The 25,564-nt window shown below is 54.3% G+C and overlaps 2 protein-coding genes across 2 annotated transcripts in view; one reads left to right on the top strand and one right to left on the bottom strand.

The window, feature by feature from the left end:
• Positions 1 to 6,949: 6,949 nt before the first annotated feature.
• Positions 6,950 to 10,097, bottom strand: CIMAP1C (ciliary microtubule associated protein 1C; the record flags this gene model as incomplete). The annotated part of the gene is made up of 4 exons (XM_079700722.1): positions 6,950 to 7,431; positions 8,049 to 8,162; positions 9,057 to 9,167; positions 9,977 to 10,097. 4 exons carry the CDS (start codon positions 10,095 to 10,097, stop codon positions 6,950 to 6,952), a joined length of 828 nt encoding a protein of 275 aa, XP_079556848.1.
• A 10,909-nt stretch (positions 10,098 to 21,006) lies between these two features.
• The window catches only part of CSPG4 (chondroitin sulfate proteoglycan 4), a gene marked incomplete at its 5' end in the record, with an annotated part of 36,081 nt that continues 31,523 nt past the window's right edge, over positions 21,007 to 25,564 (top strand). Inside the window, one exon of the mRNA XM_079701205.1 lies at positions 21,007 to 21,094. Coding sequence (XP_079557331.1) covers positions 21,007 to 21,094 — 88 coding nt within the window. The remainder of the gene's footprint in view (positions 21,095 to 25,564) is intronic.

Here is a 25,564-nt window from a genome sequence, read left to right as displayed (position 1 = left end):
GCAGAGCCCCCACCCCCATCTGCAGGCCTGTGTGCCCCAAGGGGAAGTGGAGGGAACAAAAGGCCAGGCCAACCTCCCCGCGGGGCCCCAAGGCCCACTCAGAGGCTGGCTCCCCTCCCCCACTTTACAGACCAGCAGCCAAGGCTCAGAGAGGTAGGGTGGCCTGGGCAAGGTCACACAGCATCTCCTCTAGGTCAGGGTTACACCCCCATGTCCCCAGGTGGAGTGGCTCCCTCGTCACCAAGGAAAGTGGCAGAGCTGGGCTGTCTCTCCCGCTCTCCCAATCCTTCTTTGCCTCCTTTACTTGAGGTCTGTCTCCTCTGGCTCTGACTCTCTCTCTAGATTCCTCTCTGTGTCTCTGCACCTGGCTGGCTCTCACCAGCTCAGTCTCAGTGTCTCTCACATCTGTCTCTGTCTCTCCTTAGTGTTCCCATCTCTTTCAACTCTGGTCCCTGTGTCTCTGTCTTCCTCCCACCCACACCCCACACACACACCCTTTCTCTTCCTCAGAGCCCCTGTCTTTGTCTCCCCAGCTTCGTCTTGGGTCTGAGATCGGGGTGGGGGGAGGCAGATGTACTGATGTCCAGGAGGGGCTTCCTTGGGCAATCGTGTCTCCCCCACACTGGCCCTGTGAGAGGGGAGACTCCATGGCCCCTGAGCTGAGAGACCCACAGAGTAGAGTGGGGCTGAGGTGAGAGGTTCAGGGGGGCAGATTTCCACTCACTGGAAGCAAGTGAAAGATGGGCTGAGTTTCCCATCCCAGGACCTGCAAGATTTCTACATCAGCCCAACCACTTGACTTTAAAGGACCCATCTGGTTTGGTGATTGGGGCTGAGTGATGGGGTCCTGGGCCTGCCCTGAGCTGAAAGGGCTAATGCCCTGGGCCCTGAAGTCCTCTCACACCTGCTCCCACCCCCACTTCACCTGCACCCCTCCAGCTGCTCCTTTTGCTCTCTCTCTCTCTCCCCATCCATCCCTCTCTCCCTCTGTCAGGAATGATAAGAATTAATTAAATGTGTCCTCAGCTCCTGTCTGCTCACTTCCCCCAGGGAATTAACCAGTCCCAGCACTTCAGGCCTTGTTAGATTCCAAGAAAAACATACCACTTGTGCACTCTGTAACATGTATGTGTGCACGTAGCTGTCCCTGCACACAAAGGTGCACACAGGGTCGGTGTGCTATTGCATGTTTCTGCATGTCCCATCTGCTGGCTCATCAACATGTACAAGACTGTGTACAACTCCATATGCGCTCCTGAATGTGGAGACACACGTCAGGATGTTGGTGTGGATACGCATACGAGTCTCTTGGTGTGGCCGTGTGTCTACACCCTGAGTGGGCATGCACACGTGTGCATTGTATTTCTTCACATTCAGGTTCACTCTGTGTGTGGACAGGTCTCTACTGAGTCTCTGTGCTTGTACTGTGAGTCTGGGTAGACCTCATTACCATGCAAGTCTGTTTGGATGTAAACATATATGTCTCTGTGTTCTGTGTGTGTGTGTGTGTGTGTGCATAAACCTATGTGTGCACATCTAAGAGTATGCATGCACTGGTGCATGAGCATGTGTGGGGGGCACATGGGCCGTGTGTGTGCAGTGTACACACACCTATACACCCTGGCTGCCTTGCACTCACATCTCCTTCCTTGCTCCCCGGGAGCCGGCAGCCTTGTCCCCAGCAAGAGCCATGGTGCCGCATCTCCGGGGTGATGATGGTGTCAGCAGTGGCAGTACCGGTGGCAGAAGCCCGAAGTTAGGAAGGGGGAGGTGGTGGAGGGGAAGGCGCTCGCTAATGAGGCCACCTTCCTTGCCAGCCTGGGAGCTGCTGCCACTCATTATCGTCTCAGTAAGCAGCTCCCCTGGGAAGAGCTGCTGCCTGAGCCCTGCTCTTTCCCTCCCCTGGGATCCCTTTCCCCACCTCCCCACCAGTCGTAAGACACTGCAGGAGCCCTGGGCACCAAGAAGAAAGGCAGACAGAGAGGAAGGCCAGTGCCTGGTCCCACCAAGGGACCCAGAATGCCCACCTGCCTGCCCTCCTGCTGCCAGGAAGCCCACCTTTCAGTGTATTCCTCTGTGTTAGGACCTGGTCTCCAAAAGTCTTCTGGAAATCCAAATGTGCTTCTGGAGAAAGGAAAGCTTACGCACCCTGACCAGTCCCATCACAAACAATGAGCATGCTCCTGTAAAATAAGAACTAGGCGAGAGTCAGCTTGTCTGGCTGATAATCCCAGTGCTGTGTGACCTTGGGCAAGTGCCCATACCTCTCTGGCTCTTGGTTTTCTTGTCTGTAAAATAGGGGAAAAAGACTACAGCCACTGTTCTCAAAGAATGGTGCATGCATCGTTGGTGAGATATAAGACTATTTTAGATAATACGCAGAGATGGGCATCTGCTATTTTAACTATGTATTTATTTTCATGTATATACTCTCATGTATGTGTGTGTGTGTTTGTGTGTATTTAACTAGCACATCAGACCCCTGACTTCACAAACATTGCTTTAGACAAGGCTTAACACATTTAAATTTTTTTTTTTTAAGAAAATGTTGGGGGTAGGAGTTTATTGATTTATTTATTTATTTTTGGCTGTGTTGGGTCTTCGTTTCTGTTCGAGGGCTTTCTCTAGTTGTGGCAAGCGGGGGCCACTCTTCATCGCGGTGCGCGGGCCTCTCACTCTCACGGCCTCTCTTGTTGTGGAGCACAGGCTCCAGACGCGCAGGCTCAGTAGTTGTGGCTCACGGGCCTAGTTGCTCCACGGCATGTGGAACCCTCCCAGACCAGGGCTCGAACCCATGTCCCCTGCATTAGCAGGCAGATTCTCAACCACTGCACCACCAGGGAAGCCTCAACACATTTAAATTTTAAAAGTGAGCCAATTTAAAGAAAAACATTAAGTAAATGAGAGGAAAGGCTAGCATCTGAGTATGACAAAGTCCTGGTGGAAGTTGACAAATGACTGTGGCCCTGGGCCAGAACATCTCTGAGGCTCTTCCCTCTCTGAGAGGCAGTGGATTTAGGTTGAGAGCCAGCCAGCAGTTCCTCTGCTCCCGGGAGGAGGAATCACGCCCCAGCTCCATCCTGAGCACCGAGACCCTGCTGAGCTCCCTTCCCGCAGCACCACCCCCACTCCCTCTGCGCGGTGGGGAGGAGGGGAGGGTTCTCACTGTTTATCTACTCTGAATCTCCAGGGCAGTGGGCTGTGCAAGGGAGCCTGGGGGGACATGCGTACGTACGTGAGATAAGGAGGTGCCTGGAGAGAGGGGTGTGTGTGGTAGTAAATGTGGTGTAGTATGCATGTGTCTGTGTCTATGCCTTTCCCTGGGAATGTAATTTAAGGCCCGTGTTTGAGTGGGTTTGCTGTCAGGGTGTGTGTATGGAGTAGGATGCGCGTGCTTGCGCGTGCACGTGTGAGCAGTGCTGTCAAGAGTGTCTGTGTCCTGTCTCCATGCGTATGTGGGTAAAGGACATGTGTTTGTGCACAACCCCTACCTGTGAGCCTGTGTGTGGTGTGGCAGTGTGTCCCCTCAGGCAGGGTCCCTCTTTTGCCCCTGGCCCAGGGCCATCACCCCCGCCCCAGCCCTGGGAACCAGAGTGACAACTGGCCTCAGAGTCCCTCCAGCAACAACAGAATGACAGCGACCTATCCCCCACCCCGGCCAGTGTCCAGGAGGGTTGTGTGACTTCAGTTTTACCACCAAGCCCTGGCAGGGGTGACCCACGGAGGCCAGGCCTCCCCCTGGCCCTGGGAAAGGAGGGCGGAAGAGCTGGTAGGTGCCCTGCCATGCACTGACCCTCACCCACCCTCCTATGTCTGCCCCCGCTTGGAGAGCGCTGCTTCTCATCCTCCCACCAAGCCACGCTCTGAATTCCTGGAGGGCGCGGCTGGGACTCCAAGGCACAGCCAGAGCCTGGCATAGGGCGGGAGCTTAGCAAATGTTTGTTGAACGAATGAATGATTGTGTCTGTGTGATCATGTGCCAGGCTCTGGGACCTAAGTACCTGAGGGCACAGGCTGAAGTCCTACAAGAATCAGACCAGGGCTTCCTGCCAGGTCAAGCGTGGCCCCCGAGTTGTTCAGAAGGGGCAGGGTCATCACCTGGCCAGGCCTGAGAGGCCATGCCCACTAACCTTCTCCAAGTCATCTACATGGTCAGTACCACAGGAGAGGCAAGACCAAGAGATGGGGACTGCTTCGTCCAAAGGTCTGTCTCAAGCTAAATGACCCTGTCACTTCGTGGGCTGAGGTACAAGGGAGGCCCCATTTATCTTCTCTGGAGGCCACATCCCTTTCTTAGCGGGGCCATCTCCCTTCCAAACGTCTTCATCCCCCAAAGATTCATACTGAATCCTCCAGCCTCCTCTCCTTCCCTTGGGACCTCAAACCAAGGGTTAGTTCTAGCTCTAGGGCTAACACCCAGCCCCTGTCCATAACTGGTGGCAGCTGGGACCAGGCTGAAGGTCTGTCGCAGACTGAGCCATGGAGGCAAAAACTAGGATTTAGTCCTAATGTAAGTCAAGGGTCTCACCCCAGACTGAGCCCTCACTCTAATCACACTGCCCAACCTGGTCACACTCTGAGCCCTGACCCTGTCACACATTGAACCTTGACCCTGTCACACACTGAGCCCTGACCCTGATCACAGACTGAGACTAGACTTTTATTTAGAGACAGGCCATTAATTTATCATAGAGCCAAAGCTGTTTCCCTGCCCCTGGGCCTCAGTTTTCTTCTCTTTTTAATGGAGGGCCTTGGGATGGGCTGAACGCTAGATCAGAAAACCCCTACTCAGAGGTTGGCCTGTAGCTTCCCTGACCTGGTGACACAAGAGAGCATCAGCCACTGCCACCTGCCAACCCCCACCCCTACACAACACTTTCAGCCCAAGCATCACTAATTTTTGCAGCCGCCGTGATAAATGGCATTGTCGGCAAAATGACATCTTTCCAATCTGCTGCAAGACAGATGGGTCCCCAAGCTCACTTTCTGTCTCTCGAGCGTACCCAGACCAGCCCTGTGGATGAGTGGGGAGGACAGGACAGATACAATATCCCAGGCATGGGGGCTCTGGGGCGGGAGGGGGAGGAAATTGCAGGCCCAGAGTCTGGTATGACCCCAGTGGGGTTTTCTACAAGCCCCTTTTTAAAATATTCAGTTGTTTGTCTCTTTTGATATTCCAAAGATATTCTCTGCTCCTTTCTATCCGAAATTAGTTCTTCAATACCATTTTCATTTTCATTTAAAACCTGAATATTGCTCAAATTCGCAAGGATGAGCCACCAGACACTGGTTCCTAGTGGCCCTTTCCTCCTGCCTCCCTCTACTTTGGGGACAGTGGCTGCAGAAGGACATGCCTTTGCCTGAGCCATCAGGCCTGGGGGACATTCAGCCTCCTCTCCTCCTTCCCTAAGCCCCTCTCCCTCCACAGTTCCTGCCCTCCCTTCCCCACTTCTGGAGGCTGCAGAGCAGGTGTGGAAGTCCTCCCCACATCTCCTGTGACTGGGGGAGCTAGGAGAGGGGCTGGTCCTAGGGCTGGGGACAAGTCGGAACAGGGGATCTGGATACCAAGAATTAAGGAAAGACGACTACCAGACCCTGAGACCCCAGCCTCCCCAGAAACCGGCAGGAGAGCTGGCACCGGTCTGTCCAAAAGCGGCGAAGCCGGAAGAGGTAGGGGCTGGGGGCACCGCTTGGACTCATGAGTGAGGCAATACTGCCCCCTCCTGGCTGGTTCATGGCTCCTCCTCTCCTCCTCCACGGGGCCCCTGACGGCTAGGAGGTTGAGGCTGGGGACACACAGGCAAATCTCCAAAGACAGCATGTGACATGCAGACCCTCCTCCCAGCAGCCCCCCTGCGCTTTGCCTATTCCCTAGGCTGATCCCTAGCTTCCAGGCTCTGCCCATCTTGTCCAACTTTCTCTCACTGCCCAAGGAATTCTGAAAAGACCACGTCTTATCTAGCCCCATCACACTGAGGACGAATCCTGAGTCCCCTCCAAGCTGCCCACCATCTGGTCCCATTATGGGCCAGCCTCCTACAGCCCAGGCGCCCGCCCCCTGAGCCTCCCCCGGTTCCCTGCCCCTGCACACTTTGGTCCCACCTGCATGCCTTCCCTCTCATCTTTACCTCCACCAAGAATACCCTCCCTCCTACACACTGTCTCTGCTTGTCCTCTTGGGTGACTCCCGCAGGAAAACTGCCCTGTCCCCCCAGCCCAGCCAGAGTGTCTCCTCCCTCCTGCCCCACTTGCCCTGCTCCTCTCTTGGGGGCTGACCACCGTCAGGATCAGAATCAAACAGTTCAGAAGCTGGAGGGAACTTGGACATCCTCCAGGTCCACCGTCCCCCCTCACAGAGGCCCAGAGAGGTGAGGGAGCTGCACAAGTCCACACAGCACATTAGTGGCAGAGGTAGGCCTAGAACTCAGCTCCCCGGCGTCTCTGCCCGGGGCTCCTTGGAGGACACCTGGTGAGCCACAGCAGAATATCTCCCAGACAGGGACTCCTACTACACTGCCAATATCCCCAGCCCCTCATCAGGGCCCAAAGAAAGCCACTGTGAGTGTTTGCAAAACAAAGGAATAGGGCTTCCCTGGTGGCGCAGTGGTTGAGAATCCTCCTGCCGATGCAGGGGACGCGGGTTCGTGCCCCGGTCCGGGAAGATCCCACATGCCGTGGAGCGGCTGGGCCCATGAGCCATGGCCGCTGGGCCTGTGTGTCCGGAGCCTGTGCTCCACAACGGGGGGAGGCCACAGCGGTGAGAGGCCCGCGTACTGCAAAAAAAAAAAAAGAAAAAAGGAATAAATGAAAATATTTATCTAATGCCTTCTATGTGCTGGACACAGCAGGCATCAGCTCTGCTACTTAAAACCTTTGTAAATTGCTCGATTTGGTATAGAAAAATAACTTCTGGGGCCGGTGGGTGGGGGTGAGTGTGCCAGGAGGGGCCTCAGTCGCGAATGTCGACAACCAGTGGGCACAGGTGGGGCGAGTGCTTGATGCCCATGGTGAAAGCGGGAGTGCGGGCCTTGTGCACCGTGACCTGCTGGATGTCATAGGAGCCGGGGCCGGGCCGAGGTGTGTGGTCCACCCGGTAGGCAAAGCGCCTGCCCATGCTGTACATGGGGCTGCGGTTCTGGTAGACAGACGGCTCAGGCCGGGCGTGCATGGCAGGTCCAGGGCCTCCCGCCACATCCTCCTTGTAGAACCAGTTCTTGTCCAAGGGGCTCAGGCTGTAGCAAGGAGCAGCTCTGTTGGTGGGCAGGTTGGGCCCCAGCAGGCGTGGCAGCTTGTACTGGTTGGGGCCCGGGTTGGGGTCCATCACTCTGTATGGGCACCGGTAGCCAAAGGTGTACTCGGGAGCCCTGCGCTCCCCAGGCGGGTGGGTCTTCTCCAGGTGGTAATGGCAGGAGGCCAGGGTGGGGTTCAGGCCTGAAAGTGGATGAATGAAGGGGAGGGGTCTCAGGGCAGGAGCCAGGCCCCATCTCCTGGTGTCCAACTAACGGGTCGAGGGAGGGAGCTGAGGTCTTGGTTAGCCTGGTATGACTTCTCTATAACCACCTTAACGTCAGGCAGGAATATCACCACCCCTGCGTGGGACTACAGGATGAAGGTGGGGAGGGACTTCGACCATCCTGATATCAGGATTGTGACACTGTTTTCATAACATAAAAACCCCAAGTGTCATCAGAACATCACCCTTGAGCTGTCATTGTCCCTGTGACAGCACCAAGAAAACAACCTGAAATCACTACAGTCCGTGAACTCGTTAGCATGACAATATTGCTGTCTGACATGAGCCCTGTGATATTTTTATCATAACATCACCCTGCAACATACGTGCATAACATTGGCCTCAAGACATTAAGTACTGTGTGACACAGACACTGTGACATCAGTGTCTTGATATGACATTGCAGGGAGAGGCCAGAATCTGCAGACACACCTGGCGAAGGGAGTCATCACCCCTTTGCCCCTGCTCCTGTCCCAAGCATGGACCCCCATCCCCCAACCTCCCACCCCGACCTCACTCTCCCGGCCCATCTTACGCAGGTTAGAGATGCGCTCCGCCATGGGAACCTGAGGGCAGCTGGACATTCCAAACCGAGTTATTTTAGGATCCAAGAAATAGCAAGGCCCAGGGCTGCATATGTCCATGATCCCTGCAAGGCAGCCAAGGAAAGGCCCGGTCAGCCCCAGAGGCCACCCCAGGGTGAGTCTGGCCTGCCTCCAGGCAAGATCCCCCTCCCCCAAAAAGGATCGAAGGTTCCTTTCCAGTTCCTCGGGCTCTTGAGTGTTTCGGGAGCCTTGATTTCCTCATCCGTAAAATGGGGCTTTTAACACATGAACTTGTTCAGAGGAACAGATAAAATACCAGCTGTGCAGCAGTTTGGTCAGCCCCCACCCCGCCAGGGATTGGTGCCAAGGGGATAATAATAGGCATAGTGGCTACTGTTAGTATGAAGAAGGGGCCCAGCCCTGGAAAGGGGGTTCCCCTGCTGAGGAGGGTGCGTCACCTCTGGGAGGGGCCGAGATCTCAGACCCCCAGATACACGCCCTTGCCCACCTTCTCCTCTCACTGGCCTTGGCTGTCATCCCCAGCTCTTCGATGGCCCTCTGCTCCCCACTTTCCAGGGGGTTCTAAGCCACCTGGGAAGCTTTGAGGCCACCCCCCACCACCACTTTCCCTCCACTCACCAGCTATTCCTGCCCAGCTGCTATGGCAAGTGAACCCATGGCAGCCAGAGCGGAAGAGCCCCAGCCAAAGACCACACAGAAAGGAGACCCTGCCAGCTGGATGCAACAGGTCCCTTCGAAGCTCCCTCAGGAGGTCCAGTTGGGAAATGCCCAGAGTTGCCTTCAGAGGGATGGGTCACCTCGTACCCCTGCTGGCTTCCTTCTGGACCCAGCAGGCCACGTGGGTGTCCCACTCGGGACAGGCCTGGGTTCCCAGGCCTCTGGCTACAGATAATGACTCCTCACCTCTCACCACAGCCCAAACATCCAACAATAATAATCCTACACCCACGGGGATGATGGGTGTGGTGAGCACTCACGCTTCTCCGAGTGCAGGGTGTGCAGGGTGTAGGCTGGCTCCTGGAACATGGAGACGTCGTGGTCTATGTAGCCCGTGCAGGATGGCCGGAGGTATTTAGCAGGCCCCGGACCTGTGAGCACCAACAGTGTGGCCCTCAGCCTGGACCCGCCAGATCAGAGGCAGGGGAAGCCCCGAATACAGTGTGCCTCAAGAACTCTGGGGTCTTTGCTCTCACTGATGTCACCCTGAGACAAAGACCACCATCGAGGTGCTTCCTTTGGGGAAAGGCAGTGTTCCCAGATAAAATGTGATTTCCCTTGGACAGGCAATGCATAATCAGAAAAGTAATAGTTACAAGTAACTGAGACCTTATTCTGTGCCGAGTACTATGCTAAGCATTTTCTGTGGGTTATTTCAGTTAAGCCTCTTGACAATTCTGTAAGACAGATACCCTTGTTTTTCCCATCTTACAGATGAGACAATTGAGGCTTAGAAATATCAATTTACCCAAAGTCACACAAGCCGTTATTGTGAAAATTCTGAGACACCAGCCAACAGAGCCGAAATGTTTAATCACATACTAAACCACCTATGTGGGCATAGAGCAACAATCAGTCATTAACAATGTAGTGAGAATTAGTTTGTCTGCTTTCAGTTGAGAGTAAGATTCAAGGGAAGTGAGGAAAGCTAGAGCTGGGCTAAAGATGCCACAGAATCCCTAGCCTTTTTCCCAAACTGGCCTCACTTCAAACCCCTTCCTCCCTCCGCCCAAAAAAAATTCCCAGCAGCTAATACCGCCTGCAAAGTTTAGCTTGGAAGTGCTGATCTTCTGTGGCTTTGAGGAGAGTCTGAAAGGGCTTTGCGGGAGGCAGGACTGGAAGGCTAGGACACCTTCAGCAGCTCTGCAGAGAGATGAATGAGCCCAAGCCCAGGTCTCACCTTTAATTGTTGCCAGGACAACAGGGGTCTGCTTTACCTCCTGCCCTGAGGGCACCTGCACCTTCTTCTCTGGCTGCTGCCCATAGAACACAGGGTTCCTGACCCCCTTGGGCAGTTTCATGTCTGGGGCCAAGCAGAGGGCAGTAGCAGCTGCTGAGAGACCCTAAGCAGTGGGCAAGGATCTGGGCCTGGGTGGGGCCTGTTCCAGGGGGCCCTGCCCAAGCCCCTCTTTCCACTCTCTCTCCCTGATGCCAGAGGCTGTGTGGAGGCTGGGAAGCAAGACAGTCCTCCTGCTCGTGCAGCTGAGGCCGTCTGGGGTACAGCCAGCTGCAGGGCTCGGCAGGCTGGAGCTGGGGATGACATCACTACAGAACTTAGACTGTTTATTTCCTCCAGTTGCCGTGGTGCCTGAACTGTAGCATAGCAATTCTACGCTGGCAGCTCAGCTGTGGAACCCTGAGAACTCGGCCCCCCTGTCCCTGCTCCCAACTTGGCTAAGTAGCCTGAGGGTCCCCAGAACCTTGGGGCAGGAAAGAAAAATGGAGAAGTAGAGTGACAGATCCAGCTCTTCACTCCTGGTGGGTGCCCTGAGGTTTCTGAAAGAGTGGACGGGTCATGGGTGAAGGGTTCTTGCCACCTGCACAGCCCCCTGGGGTGGTCCTCTATTCCCTGTCCCTCCCACCTATCTCCCAGGTTCTGGACATGCCCTCCCTTCTATCACAGTCTGTTTTTTCTTGGGAAAGTATCAAGCCAATTATTTCAAACTAAGGTGTGACTGTCTGATAGCTTCCCAGACTCCTATCCCACAGTGTCTTTAGGGATCCACGTCTAGCTCGAGGAATACTTGCCTGCTGCTGGCATTTCAGGCAAGCAATGGGGAGCAAATAAAAGAGGAGGGAGGGTGGTGCTTAGGCCTCAAGAAGCTACTTCCTGTGCCTGCGGTCAAGAGCACCCCCTGTGGTGGCGGAACTGTGAGAGAAAACATAGAGGGATACGGAATATACCCAGCTACCATTTGATTGATGGATGAGCCCCAGGGCTGAGGAAATGCTAGACACTCCTTCACCCTGAAAAAACCCAGAGGCTCAGGGGCCCTGGGGCCTGCTTGCACCTAGCAGTTCATAGCTCAGACTAAGGGTTTGATCTAGAGGGGTTTCCATCTCGGGGAACAGATGACTGCTGGCTTTAGAGAGAGTGTCTGTCACAGCCCCCGTACACAGATAAGGAAGCTGCAGACCAGAAAGGGGCAAAGACTTGCCCAAAGTTTCCCATTACATTAGTAGCAGAGACAGAACCAGAACACAAACCCCAGAGCTCTCTTTAGAACATAGCCTCTGATCTAATGGAAACCAAACCATGCTCTGAACTCATTCCAACCAACAGGCACAGTGAGGACTCAGAGCAGAGCAGCCAGGTGTGCTGGGTGCTCCAGAATCCCCTGGTGGGGCTGAAAGGCTTGGAACAGAAGGCAGGGCTCCCCCCTCCACCAGCGGCACCAGATCTTTCCTGTGCCTCTCTCATAACCCACGGGGCAGCCAAACCTCTGATTTCCGCAGAGGGAGGGCTGGGCAAGGCTGGGATTGGCCCAGCCTCAGTTGGCCTCAGGCCACAGACAGTGCCTCTTCCTCACCTCCATCACTGTCAGCTTTTCCTGGAGGAAGCTGCAGGCCTGCTGGCCCCAAGCCCTGATGGTCCCCTCATGCTGATAGGGGCCAGGTGTGGGGCTGGGCTCTTCACCTTCCTGGGCTGGGGGGAAGGTGGTGATCTACAAGTATTTCAGACCCGGGGAGCCTTCCTGACACCCACACAAACACTGTTCCTGTTTGCCATCCTTGTGCCTGGCTCTCTTAGGGAAACCGAGCCACTCTATACCCCGGAATGTCACAAGCCACCCCACTTCTGCTCCAAAGGCTCCCTTCCCTCCAACTTTAACAGAGACTTAGCTCACCCCTGGAAACAGCCTTTGGCTAGCTTCAAAGCTGCTGCTGTGTCCCTCAGAGCCCAAGGTGGTTTCCTTGGTATCCACCCAGGCAGTGTCCCCTCCCTGACAAGAGCACATCTCCCCAAGACTCCAGCATCCAGGGTGCCCCGCTTCATCTCTCAGGGGTGCCATCTGTCTTGACGTGTTGACCTGGTGGCCCTGGCTCATGGTCTTCTTCCCCAGCCCCCAACTCCTGCTATTACCCCAGTGACTTAGGCCTCCCCAGGGACCACCCACCATCCCTTGGCCTCCCAGGTCCCAGACCTCCTCATCTCCAAATGCCTGTGCTCCACTCCCTCTCAGCCACCCTCCCCAGCACATCCTGGGCTTCTCACCCTCCTCCCAGGAGCACCATTCCCTGTCCTTCCATTTCTGGCCCTGTACAGATTGCCTGCTATCACTGAGGTCCCATCGGTGACCCTGCACCTCTTCCACATCCTTCAGGCTGCCCTCCTTGTCCCACTTCTTTGCTGGTAAATCCCAGCCCTGAGTCACCGTGTCTGCCTTGCCCTCCTGTACCAGGCAGCTAAAAGCTGCTGAGGGCCGCCCAGTTGCCCATCTCCGCTCTGGTCAGCTTGCTCTCTCCCTCTCTGCAGAGATCACTCAGACATGGCTTATTCCCCTCTGTGTGCCTGGCCCTCCCTGCAGCCCCTGCTCTGCCTCCTGCTCACAGAGAGAACAGAGGACATCAGACCGGCCTTGGACTCAAACCCTCCGTACTGCACTGTCAGAACCAGCAGTTTCCATCTGCTGTCACCTGCTCCCACTTCCCTCCTGGGGCTTAGGAGGACCCACCAAGACCTCCTCCCATCTCCTCTGTGTCTCAAGAACATTTCATTGTCCATTGTCACCTTCTCCTTTCTTTAAAGGAGCCTCATCTGGCTCCTTCCTATGATGTTCTACACACTCTGCATCCCTTCCAACTATTAAGAACCATCTAACACAGGGAACTATATTCAATATCCTGTGATAAATCATAGTGGAAAAGAATATTTAAAAAAAGAATGTCTATGTATGTGTAACTGAGTCACTTTGCTGTACAGCAGAGATTGGTACAACATAGTAAATCAACCATACTTCAATTTAAAAAATTTTTTTAATTACTGCTATTGAAAAAAATAATTTAAATGTTTTTTAAATTTAAAAAATAAAAACCATCTTCCTGGCCACGCACACCTCTCCCCAGACCACAGACAAACTTCCCCAAAGAGGCATTTTTCCTACAGTCTCATTCTCGCCTCCCTTTCACATTCTGACTCCCTGCAGCCTAGCTTCAAGCCCATCACTCCACCTAAACTGTGACCTGCATGTGGAAGCTGAAGCCAATAGCCACCTCTCACCCTCACTGGACCAGCCTCTCAGCAGCACTGGGCCACAATTACCGGCCACTGCCTCCTTCTTGCAGGACCTCTTCTTGGTTCCAAGATGTTCTGGTCTTCCTCCCATGTTCCCATTGCTCCTTCACAAGCTTTCTTCCTGGCTCTTCTTCCTCAGCCTGACCTTTCAGTGTTGGCATATGCTCATTAATTGCAAAGGGAAAAACAGTAACTTTACAGAGAGAATCTTGGCAGGCACCACCCCAACCAAGGGATGTAAGTTAACATTATTGGGACTTCCCTGGTGGCACAGGGGTTAAGAGTCCACCTGCCAATTCAGGGAACACGGGTTCAAGCCCTGGTCCATGAAGATCCTACATGCCGTGGAGCAACTAAGCCCGTGCGCCACAACTACTGAGCCTGCACTCTAGAGCCCGTGAGCCACAACTACTGAGCCCACGTGCCACAACTACTGAAGCCCGCACGCCTAGAGCCCATGCTCCACAACAAGAGAAGCCACCACAATGAGAAGCCTGCACACCACAATGAAGAGTAGCCTCCACTCGATGCAACTAGAAAAAGCCCGCACACAGCAACAAAGACCCAACACAGCCAAAAATTAATTAATTAATTAATTAATTTTTAAAAAAGAGTTCTTTGTACATTAAAAAAAGAGAGCCACGTTGGTTTAAAATAAAGAGAGAATAAAAAGAAAAGAAATCATCAACAATGGAACAGATAGATGCTGTGTACCTCCTGAGAGGATGCACTGAGGACACAGGATCACTTCTGGGGTGTTCCCACCGAGGGTACATAACCTGAATCTAATTGCAAAGAAACCAGATAAACTCAAATCAAGATTCATGCTCCAAAATAAAATAGGTCTATACTTGCCAAAAATGGCAATATCATGAAAGACAAAGAAACACTGAATAGCTTTTCCAGATTAATAGAAACTCAATGTAGTTTCTATTCAAATGCAATGTAGGAGCCAGGAGTTTCTTTTGCTATCAAGGATATTACTGGGGAAATTGGCAAAGCCAGAAAAAAGCCTGTAGCTAGCTAAATGTATTGTACCAATGTTAGTTTCCTGATCTGGGTTCTGAAAGAGAAGGTCCTTGCTCTCAGGAAATACATATTGAAGTATTTAAGGATAAAGGAGCATTATATCTGCAACTTACTCTCAAAAAATTCTTACAGGCAAAATATATGTATATACATAGAAAAGAATTTAAAGGTGATAAAACATCACCATTTGGGAAATCTAGGTGAAGAGTATATGAAAAATATTTGTAATGGCCGCGTTGGGAAATCTAGGTGAAGAGTATGTGAAAAATATTTGTAATGGCCTTGCTACTTTTCTCTAAGTCTGAAATTATGTTAAAATAAAATTTTTTTAAGAAAAAAAATGTTGGTGTCTCAAAGTTCAGTCCTGCAGTCTTTTACTGATCACTCTCTCATATATCACAGCAACAAAACACGTATGCAAATTTGTTTAAAATTTGTTTCCTATAACCATAAATAATAAATAATTATTAAATTTTTTTAAAAAGTTCAGTCCTGGGCCTTCCTCTCCCATTTTACCACCCTCCTCTTACTGGGAAGTCTCATCCCCTCTTGTTGCTTCAATCCCATTATCTGTACCCCAACAATTCCCGAATATATATGTCTCTGGCTCAGATCTTCTTAGGAGTTTAGACTCCCATATCCGACAGCCTGCACAGTGTCACTTGAGATTCTCACAAACATCTAAAAGTCAATAAGCCCAGAGCTTTTCTCATGAGATGCTCCCTGTCCCCCATTTATCTCAGTGAATGATGTCACCACCTACCCATGTGTCCAAGCCAGAAATCTGGGCTTGTTCTGGACACCTCCCTTGTCCTTACTCCCCACATCCAACAATCACCAAGTCATTTGGGGAGCCTGTGAGCTCCCAAATGCAGGGCTCTGTCACTTACCCTTGTGTCTCCAGCCCCCAGCATAGTGCCCTGACATATGGTAAGTGCTTAAGAAAGGTTTGTGGAATGAATAAATGAGTTGATCCATTGATTGACCAAGGAAACATCATTCCTCCTCATGGGAACAGAGTCTTACTTTCTGAACCCAGACACAGACCCAGTCTGGCTGACTGGACTGCAATTTACATTCGTGGAGGTCTGTTTCAGTTATTTCTTGCTGTGTAACAAATTATCCTCAAAGCCTAAGAGCTTAAAATAGCAATACACATTTATCATCACACACAGTTTCAAGAGTTTAGGGGCCAGGAGTTTAGAAGTGGCTTTGTTGGATGGATCTGGCTCCAGGTCTCTCCAGAAGTAGCAGTCAAGATGTCAGTAGGAGTTGCAGTCATCTGAAAGTGTGACTGGGACTGGCACATCCACTTCCTAGATGGCTCACTCATGTGAATGGTGGGCTGGTGCTGACCATTGACAAAAGGTCTCAGTTCCTCTCCACAGGGGCCTTCCGCAGGCTGCTTAACTGTCCTCAGGCCATGGTGGCTGGCTTCCCCCAAAGCAAGCAATCAGAAGAGAAAAAGGCAGAGGCCGCCATGTCTCTTGTGACCTGACCTTGGTAATCATACTCCTTCATTTCTGCAATGCCCTATTGGCCATTTGGGTCAGCCCTATTCAATGTGTGGGCGGTGACTCCACAAGGTTGTGAATGCCCAAAGGTGAGGACCATTGAGGGCCACCTTGGAGGCTGGCTACCACAGGTTTTTCTCTATACAAGGACACCTAGCCAGTGGGGCCAATAGGAGCTGAAATTCAAGCTGTATGTTCTTGGGTGAAATGGCTGAAGACAGCCCTGCCAGCTTGCTCCAGCTGCCTCTTGGTTATCAATCTTGCCTCCCCTTCAAAGGATTCCTGGAAGACGTGCAGAGAACACAACCCTGGCATCAACAGGTGACCTCGTCATAACCACCAGGCACTGCCCTTCATAGTTTATAAAGCCCCAGCACCTCTGTTGGAAGGCATCATCCAAGCACCATGGCGGTTCTACTGTTTACAAATGAGGGAAAAGTTGCCTAGAGGTGAAGAGACTTGCCTGAGGCCACACAGAAAAGGCTTGGCAGAACCAGACTTCTGGCTCCTAACCCCACATTCTTTTCACTGCCCTGTCCAGTCGCCAGTTCAGACCCATGTCTCCTAATGCCCACTGAAGCCTCATTCCCAGTTCTGAGCAGGTATTTCTAACCCTCCTTTTGGGAGCCCCACCCCCAGCCCCCAAAGTACCTGTCCCATGCTAGACTCTGAGCAAGTATGTTCACAAATCTGCCCTCCAAACGAGGACTATTCATTCCCCCTCCCAGAGGCTCCCTCTGCAGCCAGCTGAATATCCATTGGTGGAGCAGAGCAGGGGGTAACAGCATGAACAAATATTTAGAAATAGCACAACCCCAGGAGGAGTCAGCTGCGGCCAGCTGGTCATAGCCACTGAAGCTGCAGGTCTTTGTGGACGTGGTGTGGAAGACGACTTCCTGCTCCCGGGAACAGAGGCTCTGAGAGGGTCCTCTACCACCCCCAGCCCCCGTCTCCCCAAGACAGCTTTCCCCTGGCCAGGGAAAGCCCTGCCACCGGCCACCCGTCCACAGCCCACAGCCGGCTCCCAAGGGCAGCAAACATAACATTTCAGCTCCTGAATTGTGCAATTGTTGGGAAGAGCTGCCCCCATCCCCCCTGATCCTGGCTGCCTGCACTTGGAGGAGCCCCACGGATGCTGCCAGCCACGAGTGGGAGCAAGACCACTCCTAGCATAGGCCCTGGCCTGGGGCCCACCACCGGGGAGCTCCTGGCCATGTGACTACAGGGCCATGGAATCGGGGCCAAAAAGCCCATGTCCCCTTGCACAGTAGTGGTCTGAGTTCTATATGCTTCATGGCAGAAGGCCACTTCCCTGAGGTTAGGATCTAGACAGCGCGAGCTGAGGCACTGTCCCATCTAAGACACAAGCACCGGCCATTTGCCAGCAAGCTGGCTTTGGCCACAAGCTCCCTGGGTGGGGCCCAGGCGGTCAGGGTGCAAAACACAGAGGCATTCAGATGCCGGGCCCTGGCCAAGGACAGGACTGAGCCACAGCCGCTGCCAGAGCAGGCGCTCTTCGTCCAAGAGGCATGAGGATAAGAATGACCGGAGGGCCTGGCCAGCACGCCTGGCTGAACTCTGCCAGCAGAGAAGCGGGTGATGCTCTCTGTTGTCTGTTCTCCCAGAGGCCGATCACTTGGGGAAACTGAGGCAGCACACACCACAGGTCACTGTAGCTTCAGAAAAATTTGAATCCTCCTTCATCCCTGGGGCGTGGGCATCCTTCTTCAAGTGTGTTCTGAGTCTTCCTCTCCCCTATCCCAGGTACCCTGTCCGGTGCTTTGCTGGGAAGAAATCTGTCCAAGGGGCCAGGAGGCATTGACTCAACTACGTGTGCCCTGGGGGGCACTGGGAGAATACAGAGATCATTACTCGAGGGAGTCTATGGAAACGGAGGTCAGTGGTGAGAAGGAAGGCTGTGAGGGCTTCCTGGAGGAAGGTGAGATACGGCCACAGAGGCAAGGGCAGTCGGGGATGGTCACCAGTGACACCCGGACAACCCAAGTCAGAGAAAGTCAGGGCAAAAGTCAGAAGGCAGAGGAAGAAGGCCTGAGGATGCTAGGGAGGCCCTGGTGGGCTCTACTCAGGATGGGGATTTGGTGGGGGCTTCAGGGGGGGTCATGCCGAGGAGGCTGGGGAGAGGACAGTTGAGGAGCAGGCACTGCCTGGTCTAACAGCCTTTGCTCTGAGACAGTAAGAGGAAGTCAGGGATCAGTTCCCAGGCAACAGGAGGCCTCAACTTTCTGCCAGTTTTCCTGGCCTGAGGCTGCTCAGCACCAGTCGGGGGTCAAGTTCTAGGCTATAGGCTGAACAAAGGCCAGGCCTATGTGCGCCGGTGCCCCAGCATCCCTTTTCCACTAGAGCCTCAGTTTTCTCATCAGTGAAAAGGGAACACTGTCCCCCAACACACACACTCCCCAGGGTTGTCAAAAAAACAGGTCAATGTTTTGTAAACTGAGAAGCCCCAGCAGAGAAGCCAGTGTGGGCTATTACTGCCGTGCTGGTTGCCATTATTTATCCGGACCTGTGTTTCTCTCTCCAGCTAGCAACCAGGCAGGGGGAGGCTGCAAGCTAATCCTGACTTGAATCTCAGCTGTGGGCGGGAATTCCGTCTGGAGGCTCCACAGACAGACCAATGACTCCTGGTAGCGGTGGGTAAATCTGTGTGGGTGGGGATCAGGGGAGGACATGGGAGAAGATGGGGAGGGCGAAGGATGGGCAGATGGGGTGGGTAGAAAGCTCCACCCACATTTTTGATTCATAAAGAAGCAAAAGTCTTCTCCTCCTTTCTTTTTCCATTCCTAAAGAGAAATCTCTTTTCCTCCAAATGTTGTCTTCTCAGCAGCCTCTGAAACTCTGGGCCCACACTTTGCCAGTAATTAGCCCTTAACAAGGACCAGGTGCCTTGCTGACTTGGGGAGAAGGAAAAACAAGGGACAAATGCGGAATCAATGGCTTTATTGCCACCGAGGCCAGCTGAGCACAGCCCCAACCCAGGCTTCCTAGGGTGAACTGGATGGGAGTTGTTGCGTTTGCCAAAATCCCCACAGAACAGCAGCAACTGGCTTCTTACTCAACCCCAGCATGCATTTATTGAGTACCTACTGTGTGCAGCTGCCTCTGGAAGCTAAATGCAAACTTTGAGACACATGGAGGATATGCAGCAGGACTACAGGGCAAGGAGGAAAAAAGACAAGCATATATTGAGCACCTGCTGTATACCTCGGGCTAGGCACTTGAGGTACGTTAAAGGATTTAATCCCGGGACTTCCCTGGTGGCGCAGTGGTTAAGAATCCGCCTGCCAATGTAGGAGACACGGGTTCAAGCCCTGGTTCGGGAAGATCCCACATGCCGCGGAGCAATGAAGCCCATGCACCACAACTACTGAGCCTGCACTCTAGAGCCTGCAAGCCACAACTACTGAGTCCATGTGCCACAACTACCGAAGTCCGCACGCCTAGAGCCCATGCTCCGCAACAAAGAAAAGCCACCGCAGTGAGAAGCCCGCGCACCGCAACGAAAGAGTAGCCCCTGCTTGCCGCAACTAGAGAAAGCCCACGCACAGCAACGAAGACCCAATGCGGCCAAAAATAAATAAATAAATTAATTTTTTTAAAAAGCATTTAATCCTCACAAAGCCAATTTTACAGATGAGGAAACTGAACTACAGAGAAGTGAAGTGACTTGCTCAAAGTTGGACAGCTAAGCAGGAGAGCTGGGATTTGAACCCAGAGCCCCGGTTACCACTGTGCTGTGGTGGTAAGAGCCCTGGGCTTGGGGTCAAAGACCTGGCTCCACCTCTTTGCAACTGTGTAGACTTGCTCAAGTCCCTTAATCTTCTTCAGCCTCAGTTTCTTCTATTGCAAAACGGGGCAAAATTTTGTTGCAAACTCTGAAGGGCTGTACCCATGGTAGGACTGTCATCAGGCAAGGGCAGGGGCTGGGGAGACAGCAAGTGGTGGGATGGGGTTGGGGCTGGGCTGAAGCAGGCAGGTGTGACAGAGAGATTCTGATGGAGGAAAGGAGGGGGAAACACTCTGGGGGTACTCTTCCACCCATTCACTGGACAGAGAAACCGAAGCCAGGCACCGCTGGTGCTGGGGCTAGGCAGAGCGCAGGCAGAGCCTCTAGGTGCTGGATGCTCTGCGATAATATTGCCCTTTCTCCTGCTTGGGACAAGGCTGATATTGTTGCCTGGGAGGGAACCAAGAGGAGCAGGACCCCAGCCTGAAGCTGTTAGGTAGGTGCTAAATCCAGGGTCAGATTTCCAGGAGGCAGCCCAGGAAGTTGAAACAGCCAGATTCAGGAGTCAGGCGGCCTGGGGTTCTGGTCCCATGTGGCCAGGGACCTACTCTCCAACTGGGGGCCTTGTAAGAACCACTTCCAGCTCTGAGCCAGCTTCCTCCTCCATAAAGCGTGGGGAGGAGTGTTGTCACCCACATTGCAGGATTAGTTAGAGGCAACTAAATGACACCAGGGAGTTAAGAATCCCTCCTGCCTTGTGGGAGACTCTAGAACATCTCTCCTTTAGAGACTGGGAAACTGAGGCCCTGTCAAGGTTGCAATGCCAGTGGGCACAGAGCGGTGTAGAACCTCAGGCTGGTGCTTCTCTGTCCAAATGGCATCCTGAAGAGACTTCAGAGGCAAAGCAGCCCAAAAGCAGTCTGTGGGGCGGAGGGCATCTGTCCTTCCTCCTAGGCCTGGCGTGAGGACGCCCTTTCCACAACCCAGGCGAGAGCACAGGGCAGAGAAGTGAAGGGACTAGCTCAGCTCACATCTCCTCCCAGAGGAGCTCTCCGGGAGCCCTTGCGCCAGAGCCCAGGACGTCTGGGCTCCTCTGGGATTTTGTCCCAAATCTCTAAGGTGGAGCCTGGGACTGATCGAGCTATGAGGGTCCCCTGACCACTGACGGGGAGGAGCAGCCCAGCACGGGCCCTTTAAGAAGACTAGGGGTGGGGGGCAGACAGGACAACCCCGGCCTGAAACCGGAGCGCGAGCGCCGGTCGGCGCCTGCCCCGCCCCCGTGTTAAGTAGGCGGCGGGACGCCCGGAGCCCCAGCCCACGCCAGTTCTCTCGACTCGAGACTCTGGCGTCCAAGCTCCCGGCTCCGAACTCCGCTCCTCACCAGTCCCGCTGCCCAGCCCGCCGCGATGCGCTCCGGCCCGCGGCTCCTGCTCTCAGCCCCCGCCCTGACCCTGGCTCTGACCTTCGCTACGTTGGTGGGACCAGCATCCACAGGTGAGTGAGGGGCCTGAGACGCCGACCTAGACTGGCAAGAGCTGTGGAGGGTTTCTTATATAGAGGAAAGGGACAGGAGGACCCAGACTGGGAAACGAGGGGACTGCACTTCTGCCACCCCAGGCTGGGGTCTCTGGCAGTACCACCCCACCCCCAGGGGATGTAGGACCCCCAGCCATGGCTCTCCATCTAGGGGGTCATGTGGGCTCTGGTTATCTGAGGTTGGCCCCAGGGTCACTTCCCTAGGGTGTGGCTCTGTGCAGGATTGTTCTCTAGACCCAGTGGAGACACCCCGGTGCCGCCTGGGGTCCCTGTGCCCAGCAGGCTTTCTATGACTGGGTTGGTGCCCAAAGGACCCACAGTGACAGTGAGAAGCGAGTCCCCCACCTCAGACACCCAGGCAAGGAAGGGGGAGTGCCGCAAGGTGTGAAATGGGGAGGAAGCCACCCTGCCCCACCCTGTGTGGGGCCCCGCAAGCACCCCAGCCTCCTGGGGCCTCCTGCAGCTGCGCCCCAGCTCTGCTCCTGTTCCCCTTGTTCCCGGGTGCATTTTCTGTCTGGCCTCTTCACCACCACCTTCCTCCTGGCCTCCTCCTCTCCCTCCTGTCTTCTCTCTCCTCTCTTCTCACTGAGAAGGCCTAGTTAGTGGCAGACAGGACCACCCACTCTTCAGCCTCCTAGAGGCAGGGCTGGTGCCCCTCAGATATCCTGTGCCCCTCAGACAGCTCTGCGCACGCCCCTGCCACACCTCCCTGTCCCAGGCATTGGTGCTTGCCTCCAGCAGAGACTGCCATCTGAGAGGTGCTAGGATGTATCCGTCTCTACTGCAATGCCAGAAATCCCACCATTATGGCATTCTTCCCTTAGTTAAGGCACAGTCTAGTTATGCCATAAGAACTGTGGCCTCAGGGCCCATCAGTCATTACTACCCATGTATGTATGAATCAGTGCTTCAGCCTACATCTTTCGGGACCATTCCCAAGAACAACTTTGAGCAGAAGAAGGCCTGAGTCTCCCTTCCAGGGACCTAGGCCACACCCCTCTCCCCATTAGATGGGGAAGCCAGTTAGAATGGACAGTAATCACAAGGCACCCAAAAGGGATATGCGTCAGGGGAGGACCCCCCAGTGGGGTGAGTCAGAGCTGGATCCCCAGGCTCCCTGTTCCTGTCCCCAGGGAACCCATCCTTCAAGGTCTCAGGGCCTGGGTTGTGGGCTGGGCCTCTAGAGAGATAGGAAGGGGGCATCTGAGCTGACTAGAGAGGTCTGCTTGCCCAGCCTCCAGCCAAGGGAGGGACTCCGGTACCCACCTCCTTGGACTTCAACTGAGAGCCATTCTCAAATACCTTCTCAGCATCAACAGTGTGCAGACATTGTGCTGGGCAGTCAGGAGTGCACAGAAATGCATAGGCTGGACTTGGACTCATTCAGGAGGCAGAAAAGCAAATTAAAACTCAAACAGCAATTCCTGTCGTGTCTGCAAAGATCCAGATGAGGAGAATGGTGAAGAGAAATTCAGAGGCAAGCTGGGGCGGGGCAGAGGGTGATCCTTGAGCCAAGCCTTGGAGGGTGGGAAGGGGGTCAGAACTCCAGGCGAGGGCTCAATGAGCAAAGGCTCTGAGGGCTTATGAGCAGAGGGAGGTTGAGATAAGGAGTTCCAGCAGCCTGGCTGGAAGGTATATATATATTTTGAGCACAAGCCAGGAAGAGCCATTGGGCTGGGGCACAGAAACCTGAGATGGCAAAATGCAGTCCACAGCCTATACCCTATTGGCAGTGGGGAGCCAGCGAAGCTTTTAGAGAGGAGAGTGACATGGTGCCAGTGGGGTTTTATAACATCAAGCTGACCCCGGCCCTTAGGAGGGATTTGGAAGCGGTGAGGGGGTGGGCAAGCTAGTATCCTGTCCCCCCCACAGGCAGAGCTCCCCTCCAAGAGCCCACCTCTGTCCCCATGCCATGTCCCCTCTGTCCCCCATCCTGGTCTCTGCAATAGGGACAGCCCCTACTGAGGAAGGTATCACTCCCACCCCTCCTGGACACCCCTAGCCCCAAAGGCCCCCAAGTCTCAGGTACCAGAGTGAGGCACACTGGGATGCTTTCCCTGCACTCATCAACATTCCAGGGCATCCAGGTCATAGGACCTGAGAGTCAAGCACCTTTGGAGACCATCTGGGCCAACCTTCCAATTGTACAGACAGGGAAACTGAGGACCCAGGGAGGAAGCAAAGCGCTGTAACCCACAGAGAAGCCCAGCTGCCCGACAAGAGCCCCTAGTCCCACTTTGTTGGAGCTCCCCGCCTGCGTGGGCAGCTAGACTTGACCCCTGTGCCACTGTGGAGGATAAGTGTGATGTCCAGCCCCTTCTAAGCCCTGTGGGAGGCCCAGCAGAGCCACAGGCATTGGGGAGATTGGGTTTAAGCTGATGTGCTTCCAGCCAGGGGGTACAGCACAAGCAAAACTGGGAGGTCAGAGTGAGCACAGAGCGTGCAGTGCCAGTGGCTCCCGTACCTCTTCCCTGCCTGGCATAGCTGACTTTTAAAGGCAGAAGGTGAGGGGCTCACATGGGACTCAGGCGGGAGTAGCTGGCAGAGAGGGTTCCTGTGTAATCTGGGTGAGGGCTCTGAACTGATGGGGGTGTCTTAGAGAGCAGGGCTGGGGTGGGGACAGGGGAGCCTCAGGTGCAAGGAATTGAACCAGGGTAGATTCCGTTGCCTCTAAGGATGGTCTGGGGGGGGACGAATAGTGCTGGAGACAGCCTCTCAGCCTTGTGTGTGTCTGTGTGTCTGTGTGTGTATGTACACTGCCCCAGCCCTCTAGAGCAGGGCAGGGGCCAGGGCCCTAGGCCCAGCACCCCCCACCGGACTCTGAAAAAGCTGTTCCAGACCAAGTATAACGGAGCCCCCGCTCCCAACATTCAGCCGCCTGCCCAGCCAGGACAACAAGAGTCTTTCAGTGCTGCCCGCGTGGGGGGCCCGAGGAGGGGGCCGCGCCAGGTGGGCCAGGCGGCTGATGAAGGGGCCGGAGGGGAGTGGGGTGTGAGGAACTGGGCGTGCTGCCCAGGATGGGGCGGGCAGGGGAGGGGGAGTTGGAAATAGCCCTGACTACACACTCACTGGCGCACACAGATGTGAGCCCGCGCAACCGTGCACACAACCAGCGGTGCTCACAGACCTGGGCTGGGTGGGGCCTTCAGGGAAGGAGGTGAGGACAAGATGGGGGCAGGGGGTACTGAGCTGCCCTGGGGCTCCTATTCAGTGCCAAGAGCAAATAAACAAGGGGGCCTTTAGGTCTGGGACTTGAGCCTGCTCCCTTCCAGGTCCCTCCGCTCCTTTACTGCCTTGCCGCCGACTCCTGGCCCCATCCAGCTCCCCTTTTGCCTCCAACATGCCCCTGACTCAGCGTGGGTCCAGTTCTGTAGAGCCTTTCAGAGTTAAGACTCCTCCTCCAGGTGCAGGCTTAGGGTGTGTTTCAAAAGTATTGTATTACCATTATTACTGAGTGTGTATGAGTAATTTTTGAATGAACCGAATTTGTATGAACAGTTTTGTACTTGGATTCTCCCTGGGGTAGGGGCTCCTGGCTCTCTGCTTCTCAGGAGGGTCCGTAACTCCAAACAGGGGACAGGATGGAGCTCTCTTATAACAGAGCTCCTACCTCCCGAGACACCCCGTTGGGGGGGCACTAACCATGTTGTCCTGCAGCTTCACAGCAGCCCTATAAGTCAAGAAACATTCCCCATTTTACAGATGAGGAAACTGAGGCTCTGAGAACGAGAAGGACTGGCCTCAGGTCCCTCTTTGGGTACACAAGCCATGGTGTTCTCACTCACCCCAACAACAGCCGCCTTTCCCAGATCAGGCCAGGTGGGCAGCCACCGACCAGTGGACTCAGGCCCCCCAGCAGAGGAGAGAGACAGGTGTTCAGGAGAGAGACAGGTCCCTGAGGACCCCAGATCTCTGTTCCCATCTCTGAAGACCCCTCCAGCAAGTGCCCCCTACCTTTCCAAACCCTCCCCACTTCCTCACAGCATAAGCAGATCTTCTTCAAGGAAGCCTACCACTCCTCCACCGACAGCTGGGGTGGCAAATGAAGCCCCATCTGTCTCAGATGTAGGGTGGTGGCTCTGGGGCTGCCGTCAAGGTGGCTTGGTGGCATGGCTCACTCATGTTCTGGACAGTGCCTCTCCTGTTGACTACTCCTTCCTCCCACTCAGCTCCTGCCCACGCCCTGGCCGCTCCCCGCCTGCAGAAGCGCCAGCGCTGCCAGCTCTGACGCGCATTAGCCGGGCCTCCCGCCACTGCTCATACGAAACCATTTCAGTGTGTGTCTCTCTTGCAGCTTAAGTGTCACGGTGTGTCAGTAAGGCAGCCTCCTCTCCCAGACCTCACTGCAGAGACTCCCCAGCCCAGGCCAGCCCCCCATGGTTCATAGGGAAACCAGGGCCCAGAGAGGGGCAGCTATTTTCTCAGAGT

This window comes from Hyperoodon ampullatus (assembly GCF_949752795.1).
Source record: "Hyperoodon ampullatus genome assembly, chromosome: 3".
Lineage (NCBI taxonomy): Eukaryota > Metazoa > Chordata > Mammalia > Artiodactyla > Ziphiidae > Hyperoodon > Hyperoodon ampullatus.
The sequence above is the reverse complement of the archived record's forward strand: the minus strand, read 5'-3'. Positions and strand labels throughout refer to the sequence as shown.